Genomic DNA, 26,202 nt, shown 5'->3' on the forward strand with positions numbered 1-26,202 from the left:
TTGCTCAAGAACTCCTTCCTTACTATAGGTCTTTCACAAGATCATAACCAGTGGGCATCAGCGGCTGCAGCCTCTCTTTGACTGCCTGCTCACCATCGTTGTGAACGGTAAGCCCTGTGTGCGGCGTGAAACCACCACCCGCAGAGGGGACAGCTCTGGCTGCTCTCGCTCCCCTCTCCCCGCGCTCCTACCTGCGCCCCGTAATGCTGATTGGTGTCCGTGACTGCTGCTGGAAACGGCTCCTTTCTAGTCCGTGCTGGAGGTGCCAGCTGCAGATCAGACCTGCCTGCAGGGTTATTGCCTGGGCTCAGTCGGGTGGGGCAGAGGGTGGGACAGCAGAGTCCCCGGAGCCCCTCTGGGGTGGCAGAAGGGCATTTGCCAGAAGGGCTGGTGAGGGTGGTTGGCAGTGCTGTCCCTTTCCAGCAGGGAGTGCCACCTCCCCGCAGTGGCAGTGGCTTCCCTTGGGCTTAGTGAGTGTCCAGGTGGCTCCAGTTGTGTAAGCTTTCCAGGAGACACGCCAGAGATGATGTTACTGGTGTAAAACTACACAAGACCCTCTAAAAGCAGAAATGCCTGCTTTTACTAGGCTATACCTCTGTTTCACTTCTTTTATATTTGGAAATGTTTCTGTGGAACCCTGTTGGGCTCAGCTGTTCCATGAGGCTTTCCCAGATGTGCAGGGTGGGAAGGTGGTAAGAGCAACATTTTTAGTGGTGTATTTATGTAAATAGATACACCTTGGTTCTTTCTCCAGTTTTCATTTGTTTGCCTTCCACAGTGTCTCCGTACCTGAAGTCTCTCTCCATGGTGGCTGCTAACAAGTTACTGCATCTCCTGGAGGCTTTTTCCACCACCTGGTTCCTGTTCTCCGCTGTCCAGAATCACCATCTCGTTTTCTTCTTGCTGGAAGTTTTCAACAACATCATTCAGTACCAGTTTGATGGTAAGAGACTGACTGCTGTGTTTAGTGGGTTTACACTAGTTTAGCCCACGAGAAGGTGAGATGGAAGTTCAGAGAAGGTCCAAACAGATGAGAGAAGGGGAGAAGCATAGAAACCAGCTATGTGGAGACTTGCGTGGGCTTGAGAAGTGGGGTTAGTAGGTAATCAGTGTTGGGTCCTGACCCAGACGGATCGGGTTAGAGCAAAATGAGGTGGCAGCTCATTATCAGCATAACCTCAGCCCCCTGCAGACCAGAAGATGAGACGGGCAGAGAGGAAGAAGAAGGGAAAGTGAGTGTGTAACGCTGAAGTTGTGAGTGGCTGGATGCTGCTGTGAAACTGGTCATGTTGCTCAGCAATGTAGGTGAGGGGACAAAAGAACTTCTGTCTCCTTAAATGTTTAAAAGTGCCTCTCAGTTCTGCTCTCGCAGGTCACTGGAACTGAAGACCAAACAGCCCCAACCAAACCAAGTTCTGGTACTCGCTGCCTTTCCAGGGAATGCCTTATGCTTTCCCTCCTAAAAACATGGTAGTCTCTTACCTCAAGGAAACACGAGTGAGGTCCCTTAACCTGCTCCAAATATAACGTTTTGCTTTAAAACTGCAAATCAAGAGGGGCCATTCTCCTTCCCTAATGGAAGTCTTGCAAGTGGTGGTTGCCAGATCCTAAAACAGCCTTTGTGGCTGTGAGTTGTGTTTTACTTTAGGGGATGGTTTCATTCTGTTCTCTGCCACCTTGCAGACAGTAGGAATTCTGGCCTTTTGCTTTTGGTATTTCAAGCCTATTTCTCCTCAAGTGGAATGCCCCTGATTTGTTTTGTGAACTCTTTTGAAGATGGAGAAATGTTGAATCTTGGCTAACAACCTTTTCTTCCAAAACAGGTGCTAATATGTGGTTTAAACTGCCCTTTTTCTTCTCGGTTGTTTGAACGTCAGTTTCTGAGCCATTTCTTGCCAGCCTTCCAGCCTCGGAAGGATTTCACTGCATTTCCTGTACTGCTTTGTAATGGATAAGAGGATATCGAGCTCTGCTCTTTCTTCCTCGTGCCATTGCCTTTGTGGGTGGAAGCATGGTCCTCTGAGCTTGCGGGGTCTCCACAATCGTGCTTTGTGTACGCAGGGAGCTGTGCTGTATTGGCAGAGCTCTTTGAGTCTTAGTTCTCTGCTCATTTTGTTGCTGTGATTTCCAGGGAACTCAAATTTGGTCTATGCTGTTATCCGCAAGCGGAATGTGTTTCACCAGCTGGCCAACTTACCCACGGACTCGCAGTCCATCCAGAAAGGTCTGCAGCGCAAGAAGAAAACTCCTGAGCCTATTTCTCGCACCAACTCCCAGGACGGGGTCTCCATGGAAGGGTCACGTCCTGCTGCCCCTGCTGAACCAGGGACGCTGAAGACAAGTTTGGTGGCTACTCCAGGTCAGCTTTAGTTTACTTTTGTAACAGGAGAGAGGTTTGTTTTCTCTGTGAGATACGGCATGGACTCACCCTTTCAGTGGGCGTGGGAGAGATTAAGAGTTTACATCTGTGAACGACTTACTGCCTTTCAGTCTGAGTTTCAGATCAGTTTGCCCAAGCTGATCACAAACAAGTCAAAGTAAACTACCTTGAGTTTGTCTCCTCTCACATTTAGTGTCCATGTGGCCACTTTAGGCCATTAGGAAGGCTCTACAGAGCCTGGCCAGGCTGGGTCGATGGGCCAAGGCCAATTGTATGAGGTGCAACAAGGCTCAGGGACGGGTCCTGCACTTGGGTCACAACAACCCCATGCAATGCTACAGGCTTGGGGAGGAGGGGCTGGAGAGCTGCCTGGTGGAAAAGGACCTGGGGGTGCTGGTCGACAGCCCCCTGAACATGAGCCAGCAGTGTGCCCAGGTAGCCAAGAGGGCCAGTGACATCCTGGCTTGTATCAGGAACAGTGTGGCCAGCAGGACCAGGGCAGGGATCGTCCCCTGTACTGGGCACTGGTGAGGCCGCCCCTCGAATGCTGTGCTCAGCGCTGGGCCCCTCACCCCAGGAAGGCCATGGAGGGGCTGGAGCGTGGCCAGAGCAGGGCAGCGAGGCTGGGGCAGGGGCTGGAGCACAAGGCTGGGGAGGAGCAGCTGGGGGTGCTCAGCCTGGAGAAGAGGAGGCTGAGGGGAGCCCTCATCACTCTCTGCAACGGCCTGAAAGGGGAGGCTGGAGCCGGGGGCGGGGGGGGGGGGGGTCGGTCTCTTCTTCCCAGTAACAAGTGATAGGACGAGAGGAAATGGGCTCAAGTTGTGCCAGAGGAGATTTAGATTAGATATTAGGAAAATTTCCTTCATGGAGAGTGGTCAGGCATTGGAGCAGCCTGCCCAGGGAAGCGGTGCAATCACAGTCCCTGGAAGTGTTCAAAAACCGCATGGATGTGGTGCTTAGGGACGTGGTTTAGCAGTGGACCTGGCAGTTAGGTTAACAGGTTGGACTTGATGATCTTAAAGGTCCCTTCCAACCTTAACGATTCTATAATTTGTCCTAATCTTGACCTTTTGCCCCAGTTTAACTATATCCATGTACATCTGTGTTCCTCTTACATCAGGGAGCATTTTCCTAGAGACAAACGAACTCTTTTGGGGTGGTGAAATCAAGGCTAGATCTTGCTTCTTGTGTTGAAAGGAGAGCGTTTCAGATGTCAGCAGCTGCATAGGGTGTCTGTGTGTAGGGCAGAGAAGAGCCCCCTGCTTTTAAGCGTATTTAATTCACTTGTGTTTCTGAGCTTTGTCTCTTTTGACCACAGGAATTGACAAGCTCACGGAGAAGTCACAGGTGTCGGAGGATGGGACCATGCGTTCGCTGGAGCCCGAGTCTTCACAGCCTCCACCAGAGGGTAACCCGCCCTCAGCTGTGAGCGATGGCGAGCCCTGGAGCGGGGTAAGGCGAGACATTCGGGTGTGTAGGGAAGGTCTAGGGCTTGGTGTGAAATGAGCTAAACTTGGGGACTTTAGGAGAGGTTGGTTGGCCCTCCGAAGAAAGGCATCACATTAGAGGCAATATGCACACATGCACCGTGCTGGACAACACCGTGCTTCAGAAGTACGGTTGCATCATCTTGCGTCTTTCACGGTTGTGCTAGTGACACAAGAGCTAGGACACTAGAGCAGTGAGCTCTCTCCACCTTTGAAGGCTACTGATAGAGCAGCAAGGGCGTAATTGCAAAGGGATGTATTCCTGATCCAGAGGCTTTCAACTCAGGTTCTGACTGCTGCTTCTTTTTCCTCTCCCTCCTTTCTGGCATGGAGAGCCCTATCAGAATCTTCTGGCTAGCTGGTGTTGGGAAAAATGTGTTCCTGTGAGGGCTTGGCTGAGATGCTGCCGTCAGAGTGGCGGCTGCTTGGCCATGCAGATGAGGCAGAGGCTTTGCAGTCTGTAAATCAAGGCTGCGCTGGCCTCCTAGGCTCTGGTGGCAATGTCAGCCTTGTGGCACTTGCTAGTTTTCCCCATCAAGAGCTATAAAACAGCTATCTTCCAAATTCAGAGGAGCCGTAGTCTTTTATTGCTCTCTGTTAACTCCTCAGCCCGTGTCCTTTCCTGTCCAATATCAAAAACTTCTAGGCTGTCTTGTAGGAAGTGTATTACGGGGCTTGTCTTGCACGTCCTCTCCTCCAGCAAACCCACAGTTACACACCTAGTGCTGCCTCACGCTCTGCCTGAGCGTTCGCTGTCCACTGAGCCATTGCATTGCAGTGAGAACATGGCATCTATTTGCAGACGGAGGCATGGCTGCCCCATGGTGAAAGGCCTAACTTTCCCAGCTTTTCTTCTCTTAGTTTTCTCTGGAGTGGCCAAATTGACACACCAGGTCTCACCAGGTGTGGAGCAAACTGGGCAGGAGGCAATGAGTTGGGATGGGATGATGCATTTTATTATGGGCTGCTACGGACTGTGGTGGTGCTACACAAATCTTTCAGCCTGTTTTGCTCTCGACATGCTTTTGGTTGAGACAGTACTGCATAATCGGGGTGCAAATGGGGGATGTTTGCAAATGCATTGCAATCTAGCGGAGCAGGCTGAAGACTCCTGTATTCTACCCTTACATCCTGATCCTCTCTGCTTTTCTGCTTGCATGTGTGCACACGTGGGCCTTTGGGCTCCGACAGACATTTGCCCATTAGCTGCCCCACCTGGCTCCAGCAACGCTATTTGCATGTCTGAGTGTTTGTGGGGTGGGGACCAAAAAGCAGACAGGAGGTGAAGGGCAGTAAAGCAGTGGGTGTGGGATACGCTGTGGGGGAGAATCATCGCTGCTATCGCGTGGTGTTTCAGGTAGTACACACCTGTCTCCAGGGATTGTGGTCTTTCAGACTGTCTGAACATTGTCTTCTTTCTGTGCTCCAACCTGGTTCCAACCTGCTGAGTTAAGATAAATTAATAAGAGGTTCTGGATAAATTTTAGGATACCCACCCTTATGACTGATTTAATTTCCTTCCTTTACCTGTTGTAATGTTCTCCCCTTATCAGTCATAACCGTTTCAAAAGTGTCTCGTGAAATGTTCAACAGTGTTCATATTTCAGTGTAATTCCATCTTGCCTCTCCTAAATATGTCAGCTGGCTGCCAGCATTTGGATGGCAGCTGCGAGGGGGCAAGGGCTGTGGGAGAGCGAGGAGGAAAGAGGAAGAGGGTGGGGTCATCTGAAAGAAATCAGTTTTTTATGTTTTTATGAATTTTATTTTTAGAAGCTTGATGAGGACACGGCACTGAAGCTGAACAGGCTGAACGATAAGGTTGTAGCTGCAAACGTTGCAAAATAATATTGCTGCTTAGGCTTTGAATAAACTGGAATGAACAGAATTCCTGAATATCCCAGGACCAGTTTTACTTACCCTTCCTGGCCTCCCTGGTACCAGACGGAGGCCTACGGTCAGCAAGACGTCTTAAGCACACAATTAATTATGTTGTCATTAAGTGAGATCTTGGCTGAGAACTTGCAGAAGAAAGGTTTTCTTCTTCCAGCAGCCCATGAAACATAATCATGGGTCATTACATCCTTGTCCAGCGGCTGGCTTGAGCTGTTCCCCAGTCAGAAAAGGACTGGTACAGCACTGTCAGCTTCCAGTGGATTGCAGCACGGCTCTGCCCCAAGCCTGCTGTTTCTGGTTGCAAAGGTGATGTGTGAATGACTCCGTGCGTGTGGAGGGGCAGGACGGCTGTCGGAAGGAAGTGCTGTTCCCATTTGTTTCATAGAAAAGTCAGCTCTAGGCTGTAGTAATGAATGGTCAGGGTGCACTGCAAAAGGAAAAAGCCTCTCCATTTTTACCTTGTGCAGAGATTGAGTGATTTTAAAGGGTTATTTCCTTCCTTCCCACCACGAATATGGAAAGCCAGGGTGTTGGTAATGCCTTCTGTATAAGAGAAATGAGAACAGAGTGATGGCAAGAAGAATAACAAGAGAGAATTGGATCCTGAACTTTTGACCAGAGCTTTCTGAGCAGTGACTAGTGATGGTGTTCGTGTTTGGGGTATCAGTGTGTCGTTCCTTAAAGGGCAGGGGTTGTTAGGTAGGAGTGGCTGAGAGCCCACCCTTGGAAAAATGCTCTTTAAGATATTCCAGGATGGACACCAGAAATCCCAGAGATACGCAGTAGACAGAGGTCTGAAAGGCTGTGGCCTTTAGCTGTTTAATCTCTGTGCTAAAAGAAAAGCATGCCTGAACAGTCTTTCGTCAGTCTCGTTTTAACTCTCCCGCTGTGGGTTGTTCCAACAGAGTGTCAGCAGTGGCGACTGGAGTTGTGACCTTGCTGCAGGGTCCTACACCTTAACCTCATGAAATATTGCCACTCGCTGGGTCAAAGCGCATGGTTTCGGTGAATGAAGGTCTGGTGGGTTTGATCTGTTCTAGGGATGGGCTGAACTGTCTCTCCCAGCAGTGCTCTGGAAAAGCTGGGGGAAAGTGAGCAGGAAATGGATTGTATTTCTTGCTCTTAAGTGTGATTTGCTTTTGTTTGTCTGTTCTTTGTTTTTATTTTTTTTAAATAATAATTATTGATAGGAGGCATCACATCCCCGACGGGATCGAAGGCGTCTCTCTAGTGCATCCTCCAGTGGACAGTGGATCCCAACTCCTGACTGGGTAAGGGAATCTGGACAGAGGAACTAAATAATGAGGAAAAGAGTTGTGGCAGAAATGCTACACACATCCCCTTCCCCCGCCAGCAGAGACTTCCCCAGAGGAGGATTTCCTCACGGGGAATGTTTTTGGCTTGTGGTCAAAGCTCCAGAAGTTTACTGCCATCTGTGAAGAAGTATTTTGTTTTACCTGTTTTAAACCGATGCCCTGCTAGTTTCATTGAGTGGCTCATAATTCCCATGCTCCAGGATTTATTGTATTGCTGTTGTGCGCTCAATTCATCCACCACCTTCGTGATTTTTGTAAACCTCATTTGTTGTAGAGATAGTGGAGATAACCGTAGAAAAACTACTAATGCAGTGCACTGATCTCCCTGCGGGCTTTCCTACTTACAGGTGATGTCTTGGAAGTCAAAGCTTCCTCTGCAGACAATCATGCGGCTCTTACAGGTGCTGGTCCCTCAGGTGGAGAAGATCTGCATTGACAAGTAAGTACATTTTTGGAGAGAAAGGGCTGTGCAGTGTGTGAAGAGCTCTGTGAGGCTGGCAGAGTTTGAATTTGGAGGGCCTCTAAGGGAAACCTTGAAAAGTATAATTGAAAGCATCACGGTCTCAGCAGAGGAGATGTTATTTTGCTTGCCAGGCTTCTTGTTTGTCTGTTCCCTTCTCAACCTTTTTTTTCTTTTTTCCCCTCCAGTGGAGGGAGTGTGTGTTCTTGGTGGCCACGGTTGCTGGCTCTGTGTTTGTTTAGACTGATGCTTTGTGCTGCAGCAGTTTTGGGGGTATCTAGGGGACATGCTAAGGATGCTCCTGATCTCTCTCTTTGCAGGGGTCTCACTGATGAATCGGAGATCCTCAAGTTCTTGCAGCATGGCACACTGGTGGGGCTGCTGCCTGTCCCTCACCCCATCCTCATTCGCAAGTACCAGGCGAACTCGGGCACTGCCATGTGGTTCCGGACCTATATGTGGGGAGTTATTTATTTGAGGTAAACCAGCTGGGTGCAGTATAGCTTGGTCTCTTCCAAACTTTTGGGGGGCCTGTAGAGAGAATTGCGTGCATTTGGCCAGCTCTGGGCTGTCTCATATTTACAGGACAGAAAGAGGTTGTTTCCTTGGAAGGGACTAGGGTGAATCAGCAGCTCCAAAACTTTGTTTGAGCAGGTGACGTGAAGGGAGTTGTTCTGGGAGTGCTGCTTGTTTGGGAACTGTCAGTTTTTGTGTTCCCTGCTGCTGCTTAGAGGGGATGGTGCAGAGATCTCATGCCAAGCTCTGGCTTTGTCTGATGTTGCAGATATCGTCATCCCGTTAAGGCCCATTGTCTCAACCAGTGATTTCCTGTTTGGCAAAGCTGGAGGCGTTCTGTGTAGCCAGCTCCTGTAGCGTTGGCTGTGAGATTTGAATTCCATGTACCCGGCCGCAGAGAGTAAAGTGGCTCTTGTCTTTCTCTTTCAGGAATGTGGATCCCCCTATCTGGTATGATACAGATGTGAAGCTGTTTGAAATTCAACGGGTCTAAGAGAGCACTTACCTCTACGAAGAGAAATACACTGGATCTAAGGACTGCTGTGTGCTGCTTCGTCACAGCTATTCCTGCGTTTCACATCCAGCTGAGAGACCAAAAGGACAATCACTTCATTTACCTCCCCGTCATTTAAAGCTTTAATTGGGACCTGCTTGGACATCCCTTCCCCCAGCTCACTTCTCTTCCCTCACCCTTCACCATGAACCTTGAGTGAAAGATGTCTAAGGGATTGTCCATCGTTGTGGTTGCACTAGAAATCAGACCGTTCTTAGCTCTTCTGTTACTCTTTTGCTCCTGGATGTGGTTTGGAAACCAATCTGACCCTGTCCTTGCCCTGGTCAGAGTCAGCATTTAATTGAAGACGACTAGCTGTAAACTGGGTGCAAGGGAGAAGCTGCTATTCCTGCAGGAGATGGGGTTTGGAAACTGCAGTCGCTTTCACGTGGCTCCGTAAGGTTTCCAGGGCCACCCCTTCTGGCTGCAGGCGTCTCCCTGGTGTCTCAGTTGCATATTGGTAGGGAAATCTTTCCCATCCAAATCAAAGGAGAAGTTGCTGAAGGAAAACTTCGTGTCTCGGTTCTGAATCTCTCTACTCCTTTCCTGGAAAGCTGCTTAAGAAGTTTTGTAGTAGCCAGTGCTTTGGTGTGGTGTGAGAAGTTTTTTCCTTGGCTTCCAGGCCCAGCAGCCTGTCCTTCGCGGCGGGCTGTTGCAATGGAGTGTGTCACTTTGGAAAGCCCTGCTTAATCCACGTGAGCACACAGGGAGGAAGGGACTGGCTCAGTGAGAGCAAGGGGAAGAGACGTGACTGCTAAACTCTTCTAGTCTTCTCCTGTTGACTGAAAGGACAGTGTCACCTGGGTTTGAAAGGAACCATATCCTTCCATCTTTGCCTGCCAGGCTGATGCAGTGCAGGGAGTGGAAGGGTGTTTTGCACACTACTGTCTAAGGCAGGGGGTTGAGGGAGGCACTCAGGGAAGTTGTAGGAGGAATCTGGAAGTTGGAGGGAAAGCATCTCCATGTCACTAGGGAGTGGAGAGTGCTGAGGCAAAGTTCAGTTCTTCAGGGCATTTTGCTAGTGACCAAGTTATCAGATCCTGAATGTGTTGGGTCCCAAGCATGCGAAGTCTGGGAAGCCAGAATTAGAGCTGGTGGGAGACCTGCTGTTGCTGGCCTGGTTCTGCTGCATGGGGTTGCGCATTGGTAGGTGGGGACATCCTGGGGTTTGAGTCAAATTTTATGCTCTGCTGGGAGGGGCCGCTGTCTTAAACCTGCATGGTCTTTAGACAGTGAAGTGCGAGGGGTCCTGCCATGAACCGAGACCTTTCCCTCTCCACCAAAGCTCAGTCCTTGGTGCTCTGGTATTCAGGCTCTTGGGAGGATGAGTGGCCGTGAGCTGTTTGCCACAGCTTAGAACCAGTGCGGTCACTCCGCGGAAACTGGTCTCACGTTAAAGTAAGGGAACGGGTATGGCACACGCTTCTGTGTCTTGTAACCCTTGCCTGAGTTGTGAGGCTGGAGCGGTGGCAACACCACCATCCTCTCCTAGCGAGCGCTGCTCTGGTGCGCTGCTGGCCCCTGCTGGCTTGCAGTCAGGCGGCTTCCTCCTTTGAGTACTGAAAGTGGGCTGGAGTCCCAGGCCAGTAGAAAGCTGAAATAAAGCCTGAATGGTTTTCTGAAGGATAAGAAATATGTGAAATAGAGAGAGGTTATCCCCCCTCCGCCCCCATCTCCAACCCACTTTGCCGTCTAGCACTACTCCCATCCTGACCCCATCTCTGTTCAGATGTAAACAGGGTGACGTCTCTGTTTTACTTGGGATCTCTCGTATATAAGAATGCGGTTTGGTGGGGCCAGCCCCTGATTGTATGGCACTGGCACCTCACAGCTGGAGCGGGGCATCCTGTGTCCCACGCGCTTGCCTCTTCCCTCCCATGGATCTGCTGGTTCTCATGATCTCTTCCGTCCTCTTTTCTGCTTTGTTTCTTTGTGAGTTCCTCTGGGAACCTTTTTGTTTGTTTCTTGGTGTTTGGAGTCTGATCCTTGTTCTGTGGAAATCAACTTGCACTGTAAACTATTTGCTTACTTACAGAGAGAAAGATAAAGATTATCTGAAACATGCAGTTGGCTGCTTATTTTTTTCCCCAGAGAGGTTTATAATCTTGTTTATCTTAGCTGAGGTGATTTGTGCTACTAGGAGACCATGTGCTGGCTTCCCCTGCAGCGTGTGGATTTTTTTTTTGTAATCAGAAATGAAGGTTGAACTCTGGAAAACGAGCCTGAACTGTGTGGTTTTGTCCATTTCTGTGTTTACAGCATGAGACGTCATCCAAGGTAACTGCCTCCAAGGGTACAGAAAAGGAACTAGACTAAACAGGATCAAGTCTCCTGACTTTGTGAACCGTGTACGAAAACCTTTGTGCAGCTGGGACCCATAAAACAGGCGCCCTGGCCCTGGGAGAGCCCTGGAAGTCGTTCAGGGATGGCAGATGACAAAAGATGGTGGAGCAGGCGGCAAATGACAAAGGAGCAGGTGGGCCGCTGGCACGGCATGGCTGTGTCGGGTTCAGGAGTCAGGGCTAGCTCACTTCTCACAAGGCTTTGATTACTGTGCCCGGCCCTGCTGGCAGTCTTGTGAAGGAGCTGAAGGCAGTTTTAATTGTGTGCAAACTGTGTTCATGGTTTTACCCCTCCTGGCGGCAGACACAAATCAGCCCAGAGACAGAACCCTCCTAAGCGAAAGGGCTGAAACCTTGGACCCTGCGTTTCTCTTTGGCCTGGAAGAATGCTTTTAGTGGTGCCCGTTGTGGGATTTCTGACCTTCATCTACAATGATAGAACTGGGTGGTGTTGGGAAAGGACACAGAGACTGCTTATCTGAGTTGTAGTGGCTGTGGGTGAGGGTTGGAGCTGGTGGGCTTCCTCCCTGTTCGTGCTAATCCCGCATTCGGGCAGTCCATTTGCTTTCCAGCAAGAAATCGCAAGCCGACTTCTCTTTCAGCCCATACCTAGTACCTGTGGGACTTACTATTTACGTCTCGATGGGGGACCTCCAAAGTCACCTGCTCAGTAACTTAAACAGTGTTTTATCTATGACACTGCAGATAAAACCCAGGTCATGGGTTTGCCCGTGAAGTTCATCATTGCTTGTCTCCAGGCTGTCAAAAACTAGGAAGAAGATTTGAGATCATGTTCATCACTGGAAAGGGCCAGACCTTGGCATGTATCTCCTGTAGATCCCTTGGTATAAACTGGGACATGAGAATAATAATTAACTTTATTGGAGCCTAATTTATCCAGCTGTTATTTCTCATGACATATTTCTGTTGACACAGGCCTAAGTAGAAACACTTATTGGGCAAAGTTCATGTTCAAGCAATCGCTCTCACAGTTACCGAGAAAGGTGCTGTCGTGGCCTGAATGCTGAATCCGCAGGAGAGCGGGATGTGCGTGGTCAGGAGTGCCTGGCTCTCATCGCTCTTACTGTCTTGGGGGAGTTCGCTTTTCTAGGGATCACAAAAAAACCCCACAAATAAGCTCTGATCCTAAACCCACGCTGCTTCTGCGATTGATTTATAGAGGAACAGAAGCAATAACGTAGATGCCTTTTGTACCATGCTACTTTGGCCTTGGTTAAGAGTCATGAAAGGTTTCGATAGCAAAAGATGGATTGTATAAGAAAGCCTGCCCTTAAATCTCCTATGACCTCTGAACGCAGGAGCGGTGTAAGTCAGTGGCAGCTAACTTTGAGTCTGGTCTTTGGTGGGTGCAGAGCAGACCCAGAGATTTCACAACACACACGTGAAAATTCAATCTCTCTTTATTTCCATTCGTCAGGCTCTGCGTTTGGGGCCCAGAGTCGCAAGCCCCCTTGCTCTCCCGTGTGCTTTCAAAGCAAGCGTCTCCTGCGGAACAAGCGCCAAGGGGTCTTTGAGCAGGCGCCACGCTGCGCGACCTTCCCTCGTGCACCGTGCAAAACGTTTGTGGATGTGCAAAGCAGCAGTGAGGATCGAAGGGCTGGGGTCGGGAGGGGTTCGGAGTAGATTTGGCAGCAGCTCTTCCTTGAGCTACCTCTGTGTGTAAGGGTGGGACCTCTGCTAGTACACGCTGGCGATAAATAACATCGTGCACGCGTAGCGCTAAGTGAAGCTCAAGCTCAGCTGTAGTGCTTCTCTAGCGCTTCTCGCTTGAGGCTGTGCGAGTGTCTGTAGGAGAAATAGTGTTTGTTTTCAGTAAGGCAAGGTAATGCTCTAGCTTCTGTTTTCGGTAATGGGAAAAGGCACTGAAGCGGTGCAAGCCTCAAGGCCTGTCCTGCTCTTCAGGACTGCGCGTGGCAGCGAGAGCTTGGCCCTTCGGTGGGGCTGGGTCCTGCGGGGCGCCCAAGGTGGTGTGCCAGATGTCACAACCAGGAACAAACAAAAATACTCCCTGTTCTGACCCTTAAAGCAGCTACCAGCATCTTTTTGAAAATCACACCTAAAAAAGTGTACGTTTGGTTCGTGTCGGAATGACCGTGGCTGCGCGTGCTTCTGGCGTGGCTGGTACCGATGGGCCTCTCCTGTGCTGCAGGGCGGGGGGCAGTGGTGGGGCTGGTGGTCCCTGACTGTGGGTTTTTGAAGTTCTGGGGAGCATTGGTCAATCTCTGGTTGCTTTTGTTGAAGGCTGCTCTTGCGTTCTTTTATCTGGAAGATGTCAAAGCTGGTAAAGTCCCACTCCTGCCATACAGCATCCGCTGGCAGGCTACTGAAACGCACCAGCGTACATCCTTCCTTAGAGCGGTACGACAGTTTGTTTATGGGCTTTGAGTCTGTTCTCTGTGGAGGAAAAAATGATAATATAAACCAACCTCCTTTTCTTCTGAAACTCACGGAGATGTTGTGCAAGGAGAAGCCAAAGCAGAAGCCGGAGGGGAAAAACTTAAAAGCTTCCACGTGCACGTCCGTTGCTTACTGCATCTTTGCTCGGCGTCTGGGGTGGGGAGTCTGCCCGGTTCAGGCTGTGACGTAGACCTCCAGGAGCCCCCCGACCGAGTGCATTCGGTAGAACACACCCAGCGGGAGGCCGAAGTTCACGATCGCAAACCAGGTGGAGTAGCCGTAAAATGACTTTTCCAGTCCGTTCTCGAAGACAGGGTGAGCCCCAAACGTGGGCATGACCCACAGCTAAAGAAGTGTAAGGAAAAAAGAGCAGAAGTCAGAGGATGACGAACTCCCTCCTACCTGCCCTCTAATCTCAGCACTGGCTCAAGTGGTGGTAGGAATATTTCAAGGGCATCAGAGGAGTCTCCCTGCCAGGGAAGAGAAGGAAAATCCCATAGTTACGCTGCTGACTCCTCGCTATCAGCCAAATCCTGTCGAATTCCTGGAAACCCAATGATGGCCTCATTCTGCCCCAGCCACTTCATCTTTACAGAATTTCACTGCTTCCTCAGCCAATTAGTTTTCACTGGATTAAGGCTGCAGCGAAGATCCGCCTTGATCCAAGATCCCAGAGCACAGTGTACTTTATTGGGTGGATTTCAATCCTGGAGACTCATGTTTACAAAGACTCGCTGCTGGTGCCTCATGTTTCTCCACCTATTTCATGAAACACCCTTAATGACTTTGATAACTCTTTCGGAGGCTAAAATTTTTGGCACGTAAGGATTTATTAGCTGTCTCCTTCCCGCACCCAGGAAACCTAGCCGTATTTAACTCAGGTTAAAAGACCTTATAATTATGGGAGTGGGGTATTAACAGAAAAAGCAGCCTTGACTTGCCTCGCCAGTGGATTGAAACTTGGTGGGCAAAGGTTTCTTGTCTGGAATAGTGGCCCAAGAGAAAGACAAGAAGAACACGGCTGTATCGCAGGTCATCATGGCTCAGCAGAGCTGTGACCCAGCAGAGAGAGCAATACTTACTATGATGTTGCACAAAACCAAGAAGAACGAGATCTCTCTTAATGCTCTTCTCTTCCAACTCAGGTGGGAGTAGCTATGGAGATAGGACAGCGAAGCTTTCCGGATCTCCTGTCCCAGCTCCAGCATGCTCACTCGTCTCTGGTCGTAGGCTTCACGATTCTGCTCCTCTTTCATTTCTTCTTCTTTGCTGGGAAAGATCTGTGTCTGCTCCTGTTTGCTGCTTGTCGTGGTTTCCTCTTCACCAGGTAGCTCCGAAGCCACCGCACGCTGCCCAGCGTGGCCTGGGTGTCTGGCCTCAGTTGCTGCTACAAAGGGCTGCCGGTGAAGCCCATCAATGATGAAGACATTTTGGGTGATGGTCTGAAAGATGAGGAGGACAGAATAGGACAGGATGAGACTGTTCAACAGGTCCCTGGGGTCAGTGGCCACAATGGCAACAATGGAGAAGTAGGACATGCCGATTTGGCCAAGGGCTGCCCCCATCAACAGGATCACGTCCAGGCTGCGGGTCGGGTTCTTCAGCGTGTCCAGCTCCCTTTTTTCCAAGGCGTGGATGATTGTCCCAATCACTGCGCCCACGCTCATCAGGGGCAGGAGCACGATGTAGTAGGAATAATACATTATGAAGACCTGGCGGTTGGGGGCTGAGCCGGTGGCCTGGATCTGGTACATCATGAAGACGCAGATCCCGATGACTACCGTCGCGGTGCCCAGCAGTGGCCCAAAGACCACCCCCTGGAGCTTGAACTTGGGCTTGACGTGAGGGACGAGGTGGTGGCTGATGCGTCTCCCCACGTTCTTCCACATGACGTACAGCACAGAGCAGCAGACGAGGCAGTACTCGGTGTTGAAGGGGTAGACCAAGATGTAGCCCTTCTGGAAGACTTTGCAGATGGTTGTGTTTGGGCATCTGCACAAGGTAGTCTCGTTGCCTGGAACGTGAGAAGAGGAGAGCAACAATTAAGAGGGCGATGGCCTGGATTTCACGGCTATCTTTGGGAGCTCCTTGTGTGCAGGCACAACATCCGTCTCTATCTTGGAAACAGTGATCAGTGGGAAGTTAAGCGATCACCAGTTGGTCCTCGAGGCTGTGAGGATTCAGAATAACGGGGTTTAGCAAACGTCTTTTCCCAAATAGGTAGTGCTTCTGGCCAACACCATAGGTGCTGGATGAGAGAGATGCCCCTTCCCTCACAGCGAACCCTGCTCTATCTCACCCCTGGAATATTAGTGTGTGTGTCCCCCTCTTTTTTTTTTCCCCCCCAATATCCTCAGAAAGTAAAACACGACCATTATGTGAATCTCTTCTACTCTGGCAATCTTTTGCTTGCAGTTGACAGGTAAATGTGAGCAAAAATGTTAATTGATGGTGGGCTTTTCCTTTCCTAGCCCTCAGTTCCCAGTTTCATATCGAGACCTCGCGCTCCACGTGAAGATGTCCTCCCCGTGCAGCCCATCTCCTCGAGACAGCCTCCAATAACAGGGAAGTCGCAGCATTTGGGGGAACCGGTTGTGATACCGAGATCGAGAATTGTTGTCTCCCTAGAAATCATCTGTGTCAGCCCAGCATGAACAGGGATGTGAAAAAGGAGCCTTGCCTTCAAATCGCTGCTCCACCTCCCGCAGCTGAGACTCAACCTCCAAGTGAATGGTGTCGTTGGTCACGGCCAAGAGCCAGAGGAGGAGGTTAGTGGCGATGGTCAGCATCAGCCCACACCTGGGGGAGGAGAAAGGCACTTCGATGGTATGTTGCCTGCGGAGATTGCCTACAACCTGCCTGTGTGTCTGCCTGCAAGAAGCCCTTTGCTTCTTGCCTACCGATGCATGGATGTACGCAGCCACGGTGCGTTTGTGCCCGCTCTGCGCAGGGGCATTGGCGCCTGACTTGGCGCACACAAATACGGCTGAGCGCGTTCCTGTTTGGGCATTTGCAAAGGAGCAGGGCAGGCAACGCCGGGCTCGCTGGTGAAACCGGCCCAGGTTTGCGTGCTGTCAAGGGAGGGAAGGCTGAGATGTCTCCCAGTGATAGGAATGGGGAGGCCGCCCCACCTCATCCTCCAGTCAATGAATCGGTCCCTGAGCCGTGTAGCGGGAAGGTGTTTGGGGTTAGGAGGAAGCAACAAGCTTTGCGGCAGTCCGAGGCCCAAGTGAGAACCGAAGGGAGGTGAGCCCAGGTCAACAGAAGGAGGATGGGTCTGGTCAAGTCATAGCTTGGCTCTTGTGCGGTGCAGAATAGAGAGAGCCTGCGCAAAATCAGGTGAAGAGAGCTGTAGCAGGAATAAGGGAGATCGTAAGCAGACAGAAAGGAAGAGTTCCTTTAGAGAAGTCGAGGGCAGGTTTTTCCCCCTTTTTGTACCTGGTGAAGTTGTGCTGGACTTGAATGCAGTCCTTGGAGTGACGCCACAGAAAAAAAGCCTGCAAATCGATAACAACACTGCCGTGAGCAGGGTGAGGCTGGCAGCCTGCCGCGCAGGCGGCGGGAAGGGACGGGCAGGCGAGACGGCGCGTGTCCCAGTGGGAGCAAACCTGCGGGGGCACGTGTGCTCCTGCATCTCGGTGTTGAGGTGTGTGCTGGCATCCTTAGGTGACCGCGGCATGTGCGTGCCTGCGCCTAACGCAGATCGAGGAGATCTGCTTTTCTCTGTCTTGTATCTACGTGGGCATTCGCTGCCGAGATGGGAGCTAGGTTGCTTTTCAAATGTGGCTTTGGGTCTGGGAAGAAGGGGGTTGGGATCAGAGTAACAGGCTGCGAACGGTGTGAGGTACCATTGCACGCAAAGGATTTCGTTGGGGGGATGCGTTAGCAAATTAGAGAGGCTGGGACTCCGGCTGGTGCAAACACATCGCTAGCAAAATCTGGAATTTCCTCTCCTCTTCCTACTTTAATGCTTCAAAACAAACTCTTCTGGATCCTACAGTATGTCAGGTATGGCTAGAGTGATTTCTTTCCAAATCTTACTGCATTGTCTCTCAGTCTGGCACATGAGGAGCGTGGATGGGTGGTGTTTGAAGTGGTGGGTGCTGTCTTAATGCCTGTAATGCTCGTGGGAACCCGCTTCCCCCCACCCCTTGGACTCCCAGGAACGGGACAGAAAGAACAAGCGAGGTTCCAGAAGGGTAAAAGGCAGTACCTGGGTGCAAATAAAAAGGATGTCAATGCTGGGGAACACAATTTCCACCCTGGATTTGCACTGGATGAGAATCGCGCTGTAGCCGATCTGAAACGCGTTCAGGAGGATGCTGAAACTGCCGAACAGCAGCACTGACCCTGGCAAACAGCAAAAGCACCAGTAAATAAACAGCGATGTGTCTGTGGGGCACCTGAGCTGGGCCGGGGACCGGAGACCCCGTGCTTCTTGGATTTGAGTGGAGCTGGAGGCCTTCGCCTTTGGAAGTCCCATGATTTTGAGAGAAGGGGCAGAGGGGAGCCCGATTGCTGAACCTCTTTGCGTGCTTTGGCTGGTTTAAGGCATTAAGACAACGCAAGCTATTTTCTTGTGCTTGGATACAAGGTGGGAACAGGGGTTTTGGCCTTTTCTGTGCAATCTGGAGCAACAGAGGTAAGCTAATGGTGGGTGATGGTTTCTGCCCCGCAGAGAGAACCCGAGATGACCACAGGTCTGCCGAGGCTTTGGGCAGCACCAGTCTGCAGAGCCTGGGACCCTTTAACCCTTTCGCCTTTGACGTATCTCTGCAGCTTTAGGTACTCGGGTACCTCACAGGTTTCTTCCCTTTAATTCTCTGTGCTTCGTTAACAGGACAGCGTGCTAATTAGAAACTCCATAATCCAGAGGCAGGGGGCTGCCCGGAGACGGGTCATTTCACAAAGCACGGCAACTACTGAAGGCAGATTTCCCAGGAAAGCCTGGGTGTCGCTGGGATGTGAGTCACTGGCCAGGAATCTTCCCCTGGCAACAGGACTGCTGTGATGTTAAACAAGGACGAGGGTGGCACGGGGCCGCTGACGCCCTCGGAGGGTAGACGTGGTGGCTCTCCTCTCACCTGGCAAAGTGGCCGCGCCTAAAACCTTTCCCATGTCTCTCCCACCGTGCTCAGTTTCTGGGCTGCGGGTGGGCAATGCCCGGGTTGTGCTTTGGGAAGGAACCACGGAGCAAGGGTGGACTGGAGGCTGAAGGGAAGCCAAGTTCAAGGCTTTCCTGGCTGCTCTGGTTCCTCTCCATCATCCACTGTGCCCCTGTCTTCCCCCAGCCTTGCACCACAGGCGGGCAGGGTACTGGGAGATTCCCAGTGCCCTGACTACATCTCCTGTGGCTTCTAGCTCTTTAATAGCGGGGGAATAATTTTGTTTTTTTCTCTATCAAGCACTGGGAAGAAGGGGAAAGGCATGAGATGATCACTAAAAGCAGAACGTACCCCGAATCCAGATGGGCCCAGCGTGGGAATCCCGATAGACCACTGCATGCGGCTGCCGACTGGTGCCCAGCAGGTAGTAGATGATCCAGCACAGGCACAAGACCTTGAGGATGGAGAGCAGGATCCAGACGTCTGCCAGCGTGATGGCCACGTGGTTGAAAATCATGCTGCTGATGAAGGCGCTGCCCAGAAACACCACGTTCATGGCCAGTAGCCCTGAGAAGAGCTGGCCAGCTTTCTGAGCTTGCCTGTCCCTCTGTTGCACGGAAGAGCAGTGACGGTACAGCCAGAACTTCTCATAGTGGATCGCGGAGGTGTCTTCTGGTGGGGCTGAGGCTGACCTCCTCTTGCAGTGGTGGCAGGGCTTTTGCCTTGAGGCTTCGTTGCCCGACATGGCTCATCTGCTGCGTTGAACAAAGGGGAGGTTTTAAGTAAGACGGAGGGTGGGGGACGCACCGAGATGAGAGGTGGGGTGCTCTGCTGTGAAAGCCACGTGTGTGGTGCCCTCCCTTCCTTGCTTTGCAGCTGCCCTTCCCTCTCCAGAAGCTGGATGAGGGGGAAAAGAGATTAGTGTTTAGCCCAGGTTAGGCATTAAAAATTTCCTGGTGGGCAGAGTCATCGCAGGGCACTGGGAAAAGGCCCTTCTGCCAAAAGGTGGCCAGAGGCGCTTGCATTAAAATGGGTATTTGATGTCTCTGCCCTGCCCTGCCGGTACTTGGGGCTGTTGTTGGGACCAGAGGTGCCCAAGCAGTTCCCATCCTCACCTTTCACGCCTCTGTGTGCAGCCCTGGATTCAGGTTTCCTCCGTTCCCTTTGTTGCCGTGAGGATTAGGTGGAAACGCAGAGCACGCTCAGACCTGCTCTAAAATTCAGAGCTGTTTGATTTTGGTTGATGGGTCCAACCTCTTCCTCCTGTTTTTGGGCTGTGAGAGTTACACCACGCTCCTCCTAGGGTTGCACAAATTGTGGCAGAGCTGGAGAGAATAAAAAGAGAGGGTCTGTAGGTTTTGATCCAAGCTGCTGGGAAAAGATCCACCCTCCCACCCAGGCGGGCTGAGACTGGCACAAAGTGAGTACCTGCTTGTCTTTTTCTACTTGTCGCACGGAGGAAAAAGCACAGAGCTCTGAGCGCGCTGACGCAGAGGGGTTTGAGGGATTGGCCCGGATCGAAATCCAGAGCCTGGGAGCTTTTCTGTCTGGCTTTTGGAAGAATCTCGGCAGGACCGTATTGCCCGTGGGACAGAAACCTCCTTGCTCCCGTGCAGCACTCGGGCAAGATCAGCCTCTCTATAGATTCTATGGAAAGGGGCTTTCACTCCAGGGAGTGACCCTGGCTGCGGTGGGGGGTGGCTGGAGCGAAAGCAGACCCCCGAGATGTGTGTGAGGGTGGGGGGATCTACGGGCTTGTCCTGGGGCTTTGGGGGAGAAGCTGTCAGAGAAGGGGGTGAACTTTCAGTGCTTCCCTCCCGCTGTGCACGTGCGCCGAGGCGCTCGCTCTCCCTTTGGTCTCTGGGGATTCGCTGCGCTTCTGTTAGCGGAGATTGATCCTAAACTCTTCCCCTTTTGGCTCCAAAACTCTCCTAGCTTAGTAGCGCAGGAGCAAATGCCCTCCCCTCTCCGAGGGCCATAACTCCTCTGCTTCGGGGTCAGGGGAAGGAGGGGAGAGGCCATAAAATCAGAAGGATCAGATGGGAATGCATCCAGGCTGCATCAGGAGGTACCCAAGTGCCTGGACAAGGCTGCACGCAGCAGCTGCTGCCAGGGACCCGACCGCTCGACCCCGTAGCTGGGGGCTGCGGAGAGCAGCCAAGCCCCAGCCCTTACCTCCCCGCAGCCGCCCGTGAGCCGCAGCAGCTCCCGGTGCCGCCTCGCTCGCAGCTGATGTGAAAGCCGCTGCTGCAGTGCCGCCAGGATGCGTGCGAGTCTTTCCGAGGGACCGAGGTGCAGGCAGAAGCCGTCAGGACTGCTCCCTGCCGAATGCAGCCTCTGCTCCCAGCCTATTGATTTCTTTTTTTTTTTTTTCCCACCTTGTGTACTTTGGGTCTATTATTGTCATTACACTAATTACTCGGTGAGGAGCTCCCGGCTCTGCCGAGGGCAGCCAATGGGGATCAGCTCCTTTATGCACCTGCTGGGTTGCCCCATCTCGGCGGCCTTGGCACAGGACGTGCCAACTGGTAAAACCACAAGCCACAGTGACTAATTTGTGCAATGGCTCAGGCGAGTATAGAGCTAATCTCCTGGCACAGGCTTGTGCTGGGAGTGTTTAGCCACACTGCTTTTGCCAAAATCCACCCGAGTTCCCCACTCCGTTGTTTTTAGGTAGATCCTAAGACTTTTTATTTTTCCTCAGCCATGCCATTACTTTGTGCCTTTATCCAGGGCACAGATCCCCAAACTGACGCAAAAGGCAAAGCTCGCAGCCCAGCCTAGGTGCAGGGACTATGCCAATTTGATGTACTTCTGGCAGACAGGTTGCTGCTTTGGGGGGTGATAGCTGTGTGCTGTTAACGCCGACTTCGGAGCCGGCCCCTCGCGTGCAAGCGCCACGGGCTCAGCCACGCGGGGTCGGGGATGCTCAGGTCCCAGCTGTGCTGTCCCCGTTCCCTTTCCTGATGCAGAGCAAACTGATTTCTGTCTCTCTGTGGTGAGCCGAACCCCCTGGTTTTGTGGCTGGCAGTGGGGATTTGGCGTTCCTGGCTGAGCTCGTGAGCCAAGAGGGTCCGTCAGGAGAGGATGGACCTCTCCATGGAAGGAGAGGAGCTGTCTGTGTGTCCCGGGATGAACCCCCAAGCCCTGGGGCTCTTGCAGCTGGCAAACATGTGAGCTGGGAGTTCAGAGCCATGAAACACTCCCCAAGAAGCTGATTAGGGGTAGGAGTGGGTGAGGGAGTGCAGGTTATCACGCATGGGGGTGGGATGAAAGGGACGGAAAACAAGAGTGAAAGGGGCCCATTGCTTCCGGGCGAGAACACCCCGTGTGTGCCGGCGCAGCCGTTGCGTTTAATGTCTGCCAGCAAAATGGTCACGCTTAATGTCTGACCAAAACCTTGCGCTGCTGTGGTGGAGCCCGGACGCTCTGATCTGGGCTGGTTTTCATGACTAGCAATGGCTAGATCTGTTCCGCCTTCCCCCAAAGCATCAGCGTCTCCAGCCTGCTCGGAGGACCGTGGCCTTGCTCCTTGCATTGTTGCTCTGGGATCCCCTGAGCGCAGTCGGGCTCTGCTTTGGGTTCCTGGCTCTTCTCCGGACCCCGTTCTAGAGCTTAGCAGGGAACTGGGATCTCCCCACAGCTATTTGGTGGCCTTTTTGTTGAACAAAGCCAACGATTTACACGCAAGGCTACCAAACCTGGCTGTTTTTCAGTGCATGTGGTCCTAAACTGGGGTGACTGCAGAACTGGGAAATGGAGGCCAGGAGCCTGAATCTATCCTGGGGTAAATAAGTTGGAGTGAAACTGGAGGTTTTTCCTTTAAAGATGGGCCTGAAATAAAATGCTGGGGCCTGCTGTGCCCCAGTGTGCCAATGGGACTGTGCATCTGGGCTGGAAAGCTGAGGCATCCTTCCTAGCCTGACTTGCCCTCTCCTGGCTTTGGAGCTGAGGTTGAACCCAGAGGAGTTGTAAAGCCCTGGGAGATTTCTTAATCCTCCTCATTTGGCCTTTATGGTGAAGAAGAGAAGCTGTTTAACTTGAATGTATTGACACAAGTTTAACCAAAGTAAACAAATGTGCAGGAGAGGGGCAGGAAGGGAGAGGATGAGTCGAACTAATTGGATCGATCCTGTAAATCACTGCCCTGCTCTGCCCTGGTGAAGCTGCCTTTACTCAGAGGCTGGGAGAAAGCTGCTAAACGTTAGGATTGATGTTTGCCCCTCTGCTATCAGCAGCGTACTTTTTAATGGTGTTATCTCTGCACTTAGCAGCAATAACACCCAGGCTGGGCCAAGCGGATCTGTAAACAGGACCTGGGGAGGAAGGAAGCCCGTGCCCAGCCGCCGTGTTTGCCCAAAGGCTGCCCGAGGAACGCCGCGCGCCTTGTGCCTCCCCGGCCGGCCCACACCCTTCCTCCCCTGCTGATAACCGCACCGGCGGTGTCTCCCGTGGGGCCGGCGAGCGAGCGCCCTTTGGGGGCGACTGCAAAGAGCAGCCCATCGACACAGAACCACAGAATGCTTTGGGATGGAAGGGACCTTTCCAGGCCACCCAGTCCATCCCCCTGCCATGGGCAGGGACAGCTTCAACCAGATCAGGGTGCTCAGAGCCCCATCCAGCCTGGCCTTGAATGTTTCCAGGGATGGGGCATCTCCCACCTCTCTGGGCAACCCCTGCCAGTGTTTCACCACCCTCATTGGGAAAAAATTCTTCCTTATATCTAGTCTGAATCTCCCCTCTTTTAGTTTAAAACGTGGAGGAGGCTGAGCCGTGCTGCACCACCCCAGCTCCATCCCCTCGCTGCGGGAGCAGGTGGGCTCCCTGCCGGCTCCATGCGTGAAGCACGGCTCTGCGTTTTCCCTGCTGGCCCTTGCTGCAGGTTGCTTCGACCTCCTGCCGGTGTTGAGATGCTCCTTCCCGGGAAGGACCACTGCCTTGGTTGCTGGGAATTGCCTCCTCCACCGCCAGCTCCCGCCCGGGCTCCCAGCGCGCCCCGGAGCCAGTCCCGCTCACGGGCTGCGCCTCGCCTGTGCTGCAGACCCGTTCCTCATCTCCAGCCTTGCGACCTCCTCGCTGCATCTGCTTTCCAGCTGCTGCATTGACAGGTAATAATTAACTTTGATTCCTCCCCTGTCCCTGACACACGTCAGAGCAAATCACCCAGATAAAATGCTTTTTTTTCCCCCCCTAATAAAACAAAACTCGCCCTCAAATAACAGATGATTAAGAAGCAGAGGAGGGCGTGCGAAACCCTGGTAGCGGTGGGATGATGACTCAGTTCTGGCCTTGGCTATGGACTTCCCTGCTTTTTTCTGAGCAGTGACTTCTGCTCTCCCACTCTTCGGCTCTTCCCCTTCTCGCTGCTCTCCCTTGCTGGCCTCAGGCCAGCGTCTGGATCAGGACCTTTTCAGCACTCGTGAAGTGGCTGAAGTCCTGGGACTGGATCTGCAGATCCAGCATCCCTCGATGAGTGGTTTTTATCAGTGGGGTTCAGTGTTCCCACCAAACCCCTGCAGCACAGCAGGTCCTCTGCTCCCTGGCAGGCCAAAGTGGCTTCTATACCAAAGCCAGCAAGACTGGAAGCCCCTGGCAAGATGTGAGAGCCCCAGGACAGCCCTTTGCTTTCCTGTAGACGTTCCTTTGCAACGGCTGCTATTTAAACAGTCACCCCGAGGCACATTGTTGTCCCCATCCCCTAATGCGGATCTGGTCTCTCCATAACGGATGCAATGGCAGGAGCGGCCGGCAGCACGCTGCCGGTGGCCTCGGGGCCCAGCCTCGTTCCCTGCTCTGATACAGGCTTTCTGTTTGCCCGTCTACCAGTACTTAAAGGGTAGCGACAAAGAAGATGGAGACTCCCTTTTTACAAGGAGTCCCATGGCGAGGACAAGGGGTAAGGGGTACAAGTTACTCCCAGGGAGATTCCGATTGGACACGAGAGGAAAATTTTTCACAATGAGAACAGCCAACCATTGGAATAATCTCCCCAGGGAAGGGACTGACTCCGCTACGCTGGACGCGTTTAAGACTCAGCTGGACGGGGTGCTGGGCCATCTCGTCTAGACTGTGCTCTTGCCTAGAAAGGTTGGACCAGATGATCCTTGAGGTCCCTTCCAACCTGGGATTCTGGGATTCTATGATTCAACTCCCGTGCCTCAGTTTCCCTCCTTCCAGCTGTAGAAGATGGACCTAACAGCAGTGCTTTTCTGCAGGGACCTGTCACGAGGATGTGTGTGCAAAGGACCAAGTGGGACCCCCTCACGTTACTCAGGTGCTCTGCAGTTGGGGTCTTCTCCCCATCCATAAAACTCTCCATCAGGGAGAGACGTCCCCCTAACTGGGCTGCGAGGAGGTGCGTCCCGGGCCCATGGTGAAGGGTGCTGATGGAGCAGCCAGCATCAGCTGGCCGCGTCGCCTGGCAGCGCGGAGTCCCAGGGAAGGGCATGGATCCATGCAATGAGGATGTGGCAGCGCCTGCTCCAGGGCTGCACCCGGGTTTGGGTGACGAGCCTGGGACGCTGGCTGCACCGAGGAGCTGCCTAGGGACGTCTGGCTGACCGCCATCAGCCTTGGAGATCGTCCCTTTGCACATTGACTGACCACGAGCTGATACCCTCTGGTAGGCAATCCTCGAGCACGCAGCCGCGCCCACGTTTGCAGTGGGGTTTTCTCAGGGTTTGGGTTTTGGTTGGTTTTTTTTTTTTCTTTTTTTTTTCTTTTTGGACTTGTGGGTGCTCACTTGCCCTCTATCCCCCTTCTTGGGTATACAGATAGGTTCACTGATGGCTGTTTCCCTATCTGCTGCCTCTCCCAAGGTGCGGATATGTGGCTGGAGGGCAGAAGAAGGCAGCGCTTGGCTGGAAACCCCTGCTGTCCCTGCACTTGCAGCCTGGAGAAGCCTCAAGGTGTCCTTGCAGAGCTTGTGGTGTTTTGGTTTATCCCAAAGCGATGGCTTGTGGCTGGATGTTGTGGTTCCTGACGACCCAGCACCCCGGAGAGGCTGATTTGGGATTATTGCCTGTATCAGTGCTGCTTGGGCTGTCGTGGGGTTCTCCTTGCACCCATCCTGAGTTTATTTGGCCCCAGGAGTGCCCCTAGGGTCTCTGTCCAGAACAAAAGAGCAGTTCAAACTCTGCCCTGCCTGGCCCAGTACGCCCAGCCCTGGGAACCTGGGACCAGGACCAGCAAGCGTGCGTAGGAGGAACACCCGGTGTGCCCCTAGGAAGAGAGCAGGTGATTAAAAGCGTGTTGTGCCCCTGTGCGAGCTCAGCAGCTTGGGCTAAAACAACATGTAGGGGTGTACGTAAGACTGACGCCTGTGCACCGTTTACGTCTCTTTTCTGACTTAATCTGCGGCTCCTGCAGTTACAATTAATAAAGCTTTTGTTCTATGAAAGGTAAAGTTTATAGGGAGAGATTGTATCTTTACCAGATCAATGGGAAAAATAGAGCCATGCCTTTGCCAGGTCTGTGGGGCTGGGAGAGGCTGCCTCGCCGCTCCCGGGTGCGGGACGGGAAGGACTGACCCCCCCAGGGGCGCTGGGTCAGCGCGGCCCTCGGGGCGCGGGAAATCAGGGTTACCCCGTCTTCTGCCCGCCTCAGGAAAAGGCTGCGGAGAGGCCGGCTGGCGTCACGCCGGCCAGAGGCACCGGTCCCTTCTGGTTTGGTGATCTAGGGTTGGAGGGGAAAGGTGGTTCGACACGCATGAGCCCGGGCTGGCAGTCGGGGC

At 52.5% G+C, this 26,202-nt stretch overlaps 2 protein-coding genes across 3 annotated transcripts in view; one reads left to right on the forward strand and one right to left on the reverse strand.

Moving 5' to 3' along the window:
* HID1 (HID1 domain containing) overlaps positions 1-10,671 on the forward strand; it is a 31,801-nt gene extending 21,130 nt beyond the window's left edge. The window contains exons 12-20 of one of the 2 annotated variants that reach the window (XM_087751003.1): positions 29-107; positions 779-943; positions 2,132-2,359; positions 3,699-3,832; positions 5,638-5,685; positions 6,951-7,031; positions 7,424-7,515; positions 7,857-8,015; positions 8,482-10,671. In XM_087751003.1, the coding sequence (XP_087607129.1) occupies positions 29-107; positions 779-943; positions 2,132-2,359; positions 3,699-3,832; positions 5,638-5,685; positions 6,951-7,031; positions 7,424-7,515; positions 7,857-8,015; positions 8,482-8,545 (1,050 nt within the window). In that variant the 3' untranslated portion in view covers positions 8,546-10,671. The remainder of the gene's footprint in view (positions 1-28; positions 108-778; positions 944-2,131; positions 2,360-3,698; positions 3,833-5,637; positions 5,686-6,950; positions 7,032-7,423; positions 7,516-7,856; positions 8,016-8,481) is intronic. The other variant, XM_087751004.1, reaches the window with a different exon arrangement.
* Positions 10,672-13,539: 2,868 nt separating this feature from the next.
* On the reverse strand, positions 13,540-19,215 carry OTOP3 (otopetrin 3). Its single transcript, XM_009474128.1, has 6 exons — positions 18,822-19,215; positions 17,579-17,715; positions 16,804-16,862; positions 16,046-16,164; positions 14,448-15,379; positions 13,540-13,710 (listed from the first exon to the last, which is right to left on the reverse strand). Exons 1-6 carry the CDS (start codon positions 19,213-19,215, stop codon positions 13,540-13,542), a joined length of 1,812 nt encoding a protein of 603 aa, XP_009472403.1.
* Between the last annotated feature and the right edge of the window lie 6,987 nt (positions 19,216-26,202).

Source organism: Nipponia nippon, unplaced genomic scaffold, assembly GCF_047370975.1.
Source record: "Nipponia nippon isolate SJK-2023a ecotype South Korea unplaced genomic scaffold, ASM4737097v1 scaffold_14, whole genome shotgun sequence".
NCBI classification, from domain to species: Eukaryota; Metazoa; Chordata; class Aves; order Pelecaniformes; family Threskiornithidae; genus Nipponia; species Nipponia nippon.

Coding starts and splice junctions, on each gene's coding strand:
- OTOP3 (XM_009474128.1), bottom strand. CDS start 19,215: ATGTCGGGCAACGAAGCCTCAAGGCAAAAGCCCTGCCACCACTGCAAG. Junction 17,716..18,821: donor TGGGCCCATCTGGATTCGGG/GTACGTTCTGCT, acceptor GCTGTTTGCCAG/GGTCAGTGCTGCTGTTCGGC. Junction 13,711..14,447: donor TGGTTTTGTGCAACATCATA/GTAAGTATTGCT, acceptor ACACTTCTTTAG/CTGTGGGTCATGCCCACGTT.